This window comes from Sander lucioperca, chromosome 4 (genome assembly GCF_008315115.2).
Source record: "Sander lucioperca isolate FBNREF2018 chromosome 4, SLUC_FBN_1.2, whole genome shotgun sequence".
In the NCBI taxonomy this organism is placed as follows: Eukaryota; Metazoa; Chordata; class Actinopteri; order Perciformes; family Percidae; genus Sander; species Sander lucioperca.
In genome coordinates, this window is record NC_050176.1 from 27156770 (window position 1) to 27167204 (window position 10435).

A 10435-nucleotide genomic window follows, 5' to 3' on the forward strand; every position below is an offset into this window, starting at 1 on the left:
CGGATGGATGAAAAATGACATTCACATACAGTGGTGGAATGTAACGAAGTACATTTACTGTAAGTACTGTATGTAAGTACAAATGTTGAGCTACTTGTACTTTACTTGAGTCTTTTCTTTTCATGCCACTTTCTACTTCTACTCCGCTACATTTCAGAGAGAAATACTGTACTTTTTACTCCAAGACATTAATCTGACAGCTTTAGTTACTTTACAAGTTAAGATTCCTGCACCCAAAACACATGTAGTTTATAAAATACGATGTTTTATTATAAATTAAACTAGCCAACAATATAACGGCCTGAAAGTCCAGCTGGAATGATTAGACCATCAAACACACAACTGTTTGGATCGTTTCCAGTTTCTGAAATGGGAGGATTTTTCTGCACTGAGTACTTTTACTTTTATTACTTTAAGTACATGTTCCTGATGATACTTTAATACTTTTACTTAAGTAACATTTTCAACGCAGGACTTTTACTTGTAACAGACTATTTTGTAATAGGCCTATCATCAATAATGTGTAAATTAAATGTTCTTTTTTTTTTTTTTTTAAGCAAAAAGGCTTTGCTAATAATGTGTTAGGTTCACGTTAATGTATATTTTCGGACATATTTGAATTTTTGAAAGAAAAAAAAACTATGAAAACATGATCAAACAATAATCAGTACCTCTGAGGACCACTTAGGGGTAGCGGACCCCCTGTTGAAGATCTCTGTACTTAAAATAGTACAACATGAAGAGCATTTTATGTGACTGTTTCTTCCAAAAAAAAAAGAATGATTTTGACGCAGTACTGAACTCCTGTCAGTCATCAGAGTTGTTCCCACAATCCCCCTCTTCTCAGTGTAAACGGGGTCTGGAGGTTTCAGTGGGAGATGTTTTAGTAAATGTGGCTCCTGCTGTTTGTTCTCAGTCTTAGCTGCTGTCTCACATTAGGACGTGCGTGTGGGTGTAATTATAAAAGAATGGGTGTGGGAAACAACTGTTCTCAGGCCGGAGGAACAATTACGCACAGTGGAAAACAGCAATTGATGGTTAATTTCCTCATTTTAACACAACTTCCATGGTCATTTTTTTCTTCTTAAGAATTATCAGTTGGCAGGTTTTTGTCCCGTTAACGAGAAAAAACAAAGGTTTGAAAGGAGCTTGGTCTGAAATTGACCCCTGCGTGTAATTTATTTAGCCCTTATTTGTGCGTAATGGCTCATTATGGGCCCCAATTAGGCTGCACTACCTTAAATAAAGAAGCACGTTAACCTTTTAAACATCGCTCATTTTTAAACCAAATTAGGGTTTTGGCTCTAGTTTGCCCTCATTTATAACTTGCATTTTTTTTCGAATAATCAAAAAAGGATTTAGTCTAGAAAATGTCTGAAAATAGTCAAGGATACTTTTAACTTCCTAGAACCCAAAGTGATGTCTTTAAATGCCTTCTTCTGTGCGACCCGCAGTCCAGTTTACAATAAGGCATGCATAAAACAGAGAACATCAGCACATTCTTACATTTGAGAAGCTGGAATGAAATAAAGTTTGCCATTTTTGTTTTAAAAATAAGTCAAATTGTTGTCCATTGATTTTCTGAATGAATTATTTCAGGACTCAACCAAGCTTTGACCAAACAAACAAAAAACTAAATTTCATTAGTTTTTTTTTGATTATATAACTCATTTAATCAATAACTGAACATTCCAAGAAGATCCTTTTGTAACCAGAAAACATTGAATCCATAAATCAATATCCCTGTGTGGTGTGTATAAGGACATTTTGACACGTGAAATCTCTGTAATATTCGAGTTCGTCTGTAATATTTCTTACATTTACGTCTACGTATTTATGATAGGATTTTTCTTTTTCTTCCCCCCCCCCAGGATTATTCTGTTACCTGTGAGAATAACAACGGTCTGATCTGAAATAAAACCTCTTAAACTGAAATAATAGCCTACAGGACACGAACCTCGCTCCCTCCTCCTTCCTGTCCATTTTCCAAATCGGGATAAATGGTGAAACTTGTAGCAATAATACCCCCTTCTTTCACAAAAACGCCTCCCCGCTGCCATAACCTCCAGCCCGGCTGCCCCCGAAGCCTCGCGGCTGGGCATCTCGGAGAGCTTTTCTCCGCGAACAAAAAAAGCCTCCTGAAGGGGAACAAAAGTGACCACATTTTTCCTCCGTGTCCCCTTTTCCTCGCAGAATGTCCCTCAAATTGGAATATTAGGACGTCAATCTCGCGGCCCCTGTGCGCTTTTGTCTTTGCTGAGTACCCGGCTCTGCCTACCACACACCTTTTGTCCGACAATCCAATAAGAGCCATTATTCCCGCTCCCTAGCCCGGCTACAGCTCGCTCTTCGGGGGTATTTTAGGTGCTTAATCGCGTCCTTTTTAAGGACCTCAAATGGAGAATTACGTCCTCCTTTCACGTCGCCTGGCATCGGGACAAAGAGTCCCTGTGGCCTGGCCTCCTCCAGCAGCTCTCCCCTTAAAATGTTTACGAGCCAAATTTGCCTCCGTGCATCTGACTCACTTCTGGGCACAGTGGGAGCAATCATTATTGGATTATTCTTTGTTATTATATGATTCTTTCTTTTCATTCTTCAGGGAGAAATACAGTTACGTGATGGCGAAGTGCTTGCCATTATTTTTAACCGCACAGTGAAGCTAACATCCAAAAGAAAATAATATTTTTTTGCCCGGATACAGAATCAAAACGCACCTTTTCTCATTTTCTCTGATTTATTTGAATAGATGTGAAATAGACTAAAACAAATCTCTGTTGAACCAAAAAAACACTTTAAAGCAATTCAATCTCTCCATATAGCCTAAAAAATATACCATGTTGGAAACAAACGTTTATAAAATACAAATCATCTTTTTGAGTTCAAATAAGGAGAAATGCGCAAGCGTGTGCGTAACCCCCCCCCTGTGCTTCAGTCCTACCAGTGCCAAAGTAGAGCACCGACAATTATTGGACCAAAAAAATACAATTTCACCCAAGCTGTGTGACTGTTCAGATGCCTCTGTGAGACGTCCAGCCTTTTTTTCGCACTCATTTCGGCTAAAATACACTTGAACTAGCCAGAAATATGAGTGAAATTTCAAGTCATCTGACAGGAGAATCCAAACTCAGATCCGTTATGTAAGCAATACTGTTTTCTGAGGCGTTTTCACAAGTTAACACACTTCTAAAAGCGTGTGGGTTGACGAAAATGAAAGTATAAAAAGAGACGCTAGATCTGTTCTGGTGAGGCTACCAGGCCCGGATCCCCTGCAGGGAGCCCTGGCAGGATGTGACCGCTGTCCCTTGGTGTGTTTGGGCCTGTGGGGAGCCGCCGAGGCCGCTTACACTTCCCAAGTTCATGTTCATGAAGGCGTTGGAGGTGTTGGACGGAGGAAGGGCAGGGATGCCTGTGTACGTGCAGCTGTAGTTGGTGTTGTAAGCGGGGCCGTTGTATGCATATGCCGCTGGGTATCCGTTATAACTGTACGGGTTGGATCCGTACGGGGCAGCAGCCGCGGCGTAGCTCTGCGCACCGCCCAGACACGGCTTCCCATCTCTGACCAGCACCGGTACGGCGACGCGCCGGGGCGGGGGAGGGTGGTGCTGCCCCGCCGCCTCCAGAGATTTGTCCTGCCGCTGCCGCTTGCACTTGTAGCGGCGGTTCTGGAACCAGATCTTCACCTGGTTCGAGGTGAGTTTGAGGGTGGTCGCCAGGTGCTCCCGCTCCGGGGCGGACAGGTAGCGCTGCTGCTTGAAGCGCCGCTCCAACTCGAAGACCTGCGCCTGGGAGAAGAGCACCCTGGGTCTCCGCCGGCTCCTCTGCTTCTGCATCGGCCGTTCCGAGTCGACCTGCCCGCCCTCCGATGCCTCCTCCCGGGACACCAAACCACAGCTCTCTGGGTAGGTTGGAAAGTTACGTAAGACGTCTATATGTATACGTATGTTCTGTATCTCAAATCATGAAATGTAAATATATATATATAGTGCCTATTCTAAACTTCAATAAATATTTCTCAACTCCCCAATTAACACTTAAACCTGGTAAATTAGTTTCATTAGCAATGGCCTATACAATTACAACAGCTTTTAGCCAGAGTGCACAACAACACTGCTAAGCAATTATTATTAAAAAAAGAAATAATGAGACAATAAAATATAAAACACAAGGAGGCTGAGCTTTAAAGGATAAACCGTACAACAAATAGGAGGAAAAAAATCTCTTTTGTCTAAAATACAGAATAGGCTAATTATAAGTTTTAGGCAAATAGTATAAAATTGAGTGACTTAGAAAGAGACACGATCAGCTTAAAAAGTCGTTTTTTTTAAACTGTTTATATCTAATGAATATTTATATGTACCACGGGAAGAAGATGTGTCTGACTGTGACTGTGTTTATTAGCGCTACTTCGCCGTGTCATTTCTTTTACAAGCCTCTTTAAACTAATTGTCGGTTTATGGTTCACACATCATAACAGACTCCGCACAACGGGCGCGCAGCTGAACCACTAGAAAGTGTTTGACATTTCCAGACTTTACTGGGTTCGTCTCAGGCCTCTGGCCGCGGTGATACTGACGTCCACCATTTGATAGCTCTTTATTGGGATAATGTCTGTCGTCTGGAGGTGGAACAGCCGAGAACAGGCCTCACTCTCTCTCTGAGCACAGACACTGTTGTGCAGATCAGAACATTTTTTTTTTTGCACAACTTATATTTGGAACTATAGTGACGGTTCATCTTTAAGGTCACCCAAGTGATCAAATAGTAATTAAAATACTGGAATAATAAGCCATAACAGAGCTGCAGGATTATTTAGAAAATGTTCTTTTTTCCAGTTGGCTCACAGTGTGTTTGAGCTTTATAGATAAATGGCTAAAACGTACCTATCACTTGGCTATTAAGCTATATGATTAGAGTTGTATTTTAATTTACAAAACAAATCCACTTGTGCGTAACAGAAGAAACATTTCTACACTGTGACAACCGGTTTCAGGTTAAGCTGTGTTTTTGTGGCTAAACATGCAAATTATTAATCTGGACACTGGAAATGTAAGATTTAACATCCAAATCAGCTGCCTACGTTTACAATTCACGTTGTTGCACTTTGATATTTCTCTGTAAAAACATTTGATTGATATTTTTTGTAATAGTTATTGTTTCACGTGTCCTTTTGTATGCCTTTTGTTCGGCCCGTTGTGCTTCACACTCACTGTTTTCCTGCTCGTCCAGCTCGGCGGCCTCCAGCTTGGCTCCCTGCAGGCCGGGGTGGACGTACATGTCCGGGGACAAGCTGGTCTCCCCTCGGTCCTCTTCCCGCACCGCCAGCGCGCTGAGGTAGGCCAGGTTGTCCTCTCCGTCCGAGAAGGAAGGACTGTCCCGGGCTCCGGCGAGCATGCAGGACGGCGGGGTTTGGAAATGCTGCTGCTGCTGGGGAGGAGAGCCGGCTAACTGCTGCTGGGTATGGATCGGGAGCTGGAGCTCTAGGGACCCGCACTGCCTCTGCTGCCGCTGCTGTTGCTCCAGCTTCAGGATATCCTTGACAGAAAACGGCGTGGAGGTGAGCGGACTCTGCAGCATCATGTCATCCAGCTCCTGCTCTGCAGCACCGAGGAAATGAAGCCCACCGAGTAACATGCACACCCCTTCTCCTTTCCCCCACTCTTTTTTTTTCTAACAAATAATTGAGCTTAATAGCCTCTTCTTTGGTAATTGGAGTTGCGTTAAGCCTCTGGAATCCCTCATCGCCGTAAAACGCACGAAAACGTGGGTATTAGTCCCCGGTATTTGTCCATGCAGGTCTCCTCTCTGACAGATAGAATGTCAGGCTTTGTAAGTGGAGTTTGGACCGGGGCGAAGGAGCGCCTCTGCCTCCTCTGATGTCAGGGGGAGGGGTGTGTGAAATGGAAAGTGTGCAGGCTGGAAGGGAAGTATTTGGGAGAGAGAGGCAGTCAGAGAGAGGGAAGGAAGGAAGGTGGGGCGTACGTGACGCATATTCACGTACCGGTTTTGTTTTCGGACTTGTGTGAATATGGTGGGCAGATCATTTTTACTCACACTCTGCTCCTCTACTGTCCACCGTGTGTATCCTTCTGTCTGTTCTGTCCTCGCTGAAGTCACCCCCAGCAGCCTTTTACGCACACGTTCTGTTGCAAGAAGCACATTAGTAGCTCTTCTCTGTGGCTGGAAATGTGTTACCCATATCTTTACTTAGCTTCGTTATGGGTTATTTAACATGTTGTTTTCAGTTTTCATCATTCCACAGTCGGTCAGGACATTGGGGACTTTGTGTTGGTTCGTGCGTAAATCTGTGCGCTCTTTTGAGAGGCGCACCAGGCGGCACGCTCCCTGCAAGAACGGTCACACGTCTAGGTCAACGGTCAGGTCAAGGGATAATAGAGTATTAGTTTAACTTCACCCAGAGTTAATGATAAGGGGCCATCATAACGCAAAGCACATAGGCTACTGGTTGATTTTGGCTGAGGTGAGGAATCCGCCACCAAAACCTTGAGCGAATTAAGAGTTTAAGTAACATTTTTGTCTTAAAGTGGTCGAAATGATCTAAACAGACTGGAAATTATAGATTTTGGCAGGTGCTGTTACAATATGGGCCTTGCAGACCTCATAATAACCAAACACCTGATCTAAAAGACGGATTTATATTTTCAGAAAGACATCCGCTTGCTGTGTTAACTCTTCTGAAGGCCTTCTTTAATGTAGGGGGAGCCATCAGAGCCTTAAAAAGACGTGTTATGAATCTGAGGTTTAATAGAATTCAGAAGTTTGCTCTTCCTTTTTAGAGGAGATGCCAAACTTTCCAACTCTGTCAGACTGTACAACAGAGAAATGCATATAAAATACTCCAGAAAATATACATCATGTCCATTTTATGTAATAGTGGGGCCATTAAAATGTCTAGTTAAGTAAAAAAAACCCACACTTTTCATTTAGTATGAAAAAGCTACAAGTACAAATTTGAAAAGGAATAGGTATACGGATTTGTAACTTTGAAATTAAGGGGAAATTTAAGGGTTCAAGATGTTAAACGGTGCTATTCCCACCCTCTGTTTGTTTGCAGCTGAATGCAAGGTACATGTACAACTCTATCAAAGTGAGACCGTTTCTCTCCCAGCAGCCCTGTCAGCAGCCGGTTGCTCTCGGTGTCGCTCCGTCCTCTTTATCGCGGGTGTTGTATTAATAACCGCCCTGGGCCGATAAGCAGGGGCCCCCCGGGCCAATTAAGATTCCTCCAGAAAAAACTGACTGACGTTTTTAGCCAAGACTAATCTGCTCCTATCAGCTCCCCTTTCCGTTTTGCAGCGGGACCCCTCGCCTCTGTCACCCGGCTCACTTCGCTCCTCCTGCAGATTTCTCTTTAAAAAAAAAAAACACACCGCCTGCAATGTTTCAAAATAAGTAAGATTTGAAATCATTTCAATTTCACATGTAGCCTATTCATTTCATGTCCTGTTGTATTAAACCAGAGGTCTTCAACAAGGGGTCCGGGACCCCTAGGGTGTCCTCAGAGTCAATGCAGAGGGGGGCACCAAATTATTGTTCATTTTTGAACGTTTTTTCAGAAATTAAAATGTCTTAACATAAATCCAACATATTATTAGCAAGTATAAATCCCCACTGAAGATAGGCTTACTGGCCTATAGGTAAGGTAGTCACTAAGGCCATCCACAGATACAGTTCATCCTAAGAATTCACTCTGCCACATGTATGTTTAACATTAAAACATGATTTATAAAATCATGCCGACAAATATTATTTTAATAGCTTAGTATTCTATACACTAAAAAGGAATGTATAAAGGCTTTAGGCATCTACACGTTATTGTAGGCCAAGTTTAATATGCAACTTCATTTTATACAATATATATAGTAGGGGGTCCCTGATCTGTCTCTCTTTCAGTTAAGGGGTCCTTGGTTTAAACTACTGTAAAAAACATGTCTGGTTAAATAATAAGGTTTAATGAGCCACTTTTTATTCCGAATAAGAAGCATCAATTAATGGAGTTTAACCAATCTCAGTAAAAATGTTCTAATTGTTTTTTTATACCTAACAACATTTCACATTTAATTCTTCATTGAAATGCTCGATCATAATATTATATTACATTATTGTCTAAATGTTGTCTCAAAGCCTTGCCCACACTTCTCTACGTGGATGTGAGTGTGGTGGAGAGACTACTAAAACCATTCTACTTCAATTCCTAATTCTTTTGGTTTATGTTTGTGTTTGCAATAACAGAATATAAACTCCCTCATGGCATTAAATCCCTGAAAGTCCCATAAATATGACTGAGGGCAGGACATCGGTGTCCCCATGGAAACTACAGCCATGAGACCGCTCTCACAGTCTTTAAGGATTTCCAACATTGACCTTTCCTTACAGCAGCCACACTGTTGTTTGTTTGTTTGAGCTTCCTCAGAAACACAGAAACTCCGTGCAGGAGGATTTTATTTAACTCTTAACTCAAAGGCATCCCTATATGTAAAACTTTTCCAATATTTGGTCCTGCTTAAAAAGCTGCAAAATGTAATCATAAAAGATTATTTCAGGCTGACTGAAAGTTTTTGTGTTTTAAGGAAAGATATATAAACTAAAAGTGTAATATATGTTGTTCAAATGGCTTTCTCACAGCTGAAGTCAGTTTTACGGAAAGAGCCGGAGATCAACAGTTTAGTAGTGTAAACTAAAGTGTAGTAAGGCTTAAAGATCATTGCAGATGCCAATACTTTTATTCTGAAATTGTGAATTGCTGTCATCTTTAGTATCTTTATAACTGATCGTCTTTTATCAAAGAATTTTTGCCCAAATATGAAACCACACTCAAGAAATTCTTTCAGATCATAAAACTCCCTCATTAGATTCTATCATGTATTTTTTCCAACTCTGCAGCAACCCCCAAGCAACATTAGTAAGATGCTCTTTTGTAAAACGATATACACTCTATATGTTTGGCTTTAAAAACACAGCTAAACTGTGTTTCTCCTGAAAAAGAGCAAAAACTGTGCCTCGGTTCAGAGTGCCTTATGCTTAGGGCTCGTCAAACATCTGGGAACCAACTGAAAATATGAACTCTTTTTAAATTATTTGTTTTTATCATATTGTAATGGTGCACAATCTAGGCCATAAGACTCCAGTTTTGTTAGGTGAGAGGGATTTTTTGGGGAATAATGTTGCCACGTTTGCACACAGAAATCTAAAGTTTTGATCTTTTACTGTCAAAACATATTTGAACATATAACAAATTGGGGATTCAATGTCATTCAAACAACAGTTGAGATTATAAGCATTTTGAGGGTGCTACGCCACTTTTTGGATGACACAAAAGCAGTGAATGTCAGTTTTTTTTATTATACTTTTACATTTAAGCTTTCAATAAGCCACTGCGCAGAGCAGGCACTGTTTAGGCCTTAACAGTTTTGTCAGAGATATCATTATTCTGTTAAATTGTGAGTTAACTGTTGGTGTGCACATATTCATGGGCTACTGTGCAGATAAATGTATCTCTAAACTGGATACCGCTTGGGGCCTCTCACCGACCTGGACTGGGTCTCCCCTCCACAGTGTCCCTGTGTGTAAACCCAACAGGTAGTAAATATCCTGATGTGCAGCTCTTTCTGTGGAAGCTGGAATCAGACAGATATATGTCTGGTTGTCCCTGTAGACTCCCCGGCGACTGTCTTCAATTCACACTACATCATCATCAGCGTGTCCTCGTAAAGAAGTGCCAAACAAGGCAAGATAGTGTTTAGACTGGCACACGGCCGCCTCCATTTACTTTAAATAAGCATTAAATCCAATGACGCCAGGCTGAGCGCTGTGTTTTCTGTGGGTCAGATGGGCCAACACACTACAGCGCCTATTGGAAACAAAATAAAACTGTTTTAGTTAAAGTTAAGTGACTGGGCGTTTGGTTTTGGTCAGGTGGTTATTCTAGGACAAGGTTTCCCATCAGGACTCCTTGAAGAGTTTCCAAGATGGATTTCCAAAAGGTTTCCAGGAGGATGAACAGTTTAGAGATCAGTTGAAATTCATAACTATTGTCTAATGTGAACAAGACCAGACTGTAAAGACTCAAACCAGCAAAGAATGGAAACCCTGATCAACATGACTTTGACTGAAATTACTTTACATGTATAAGACATGTATAATACAATACATAACGTGCATTTAGTTTACACTTTTATCCCAAATTACACATTCAACCATGTGGGTACAACAACAACATTTGAAAGAAGCATGCAGGTACATCAGGGGTGGCCAACCAGTTAGGTATAAAGAGCCACAAAAAAAACTCACCATAGCAAAAAGCCACACAACACATGCACGTCCACACTACAACAGCAACAGTGTCTTCCAGATCTAATGACAGTCATAATACATAGCAGTTTTCATAGTTTTTTTTCTCACTTAGATTGACTCAGTG

The 10435-nt window shown here is 41.5% G+C and overlaps 1 protein-coding gene across 1 annotated transcript; it reads right to left on the reverse strand.

Annotated features, from left to right (window-relative positions):
* Positions 1 to 1084: 1084 nt before the first annotated feature.
* LOC116049895 (homeobox protein Nkx-2.5-like) lies at positions 1085 to 5917 on the reverse strand. Its single transcript, XM_031299943.2, has 2 exons — positions 5208 to 5917; positions 1085 to 3895 (listed from the first exon to the last, which is right to left on the reverse strand). Exons 1-2 carry the CDS (start codon positions 5629 to 5631, stop codon positions 3249 to 3251), a joined length of 1071 nt encoding a protein of 356 aa, XP_031155803.1. The 5' UTR covers positions 5632 to 5917; the 3' UTR covers positions 1085 to 3248.
* Between the last annotated feature and the right edge of the window lie 4518 nt (positions 5918 to 10435).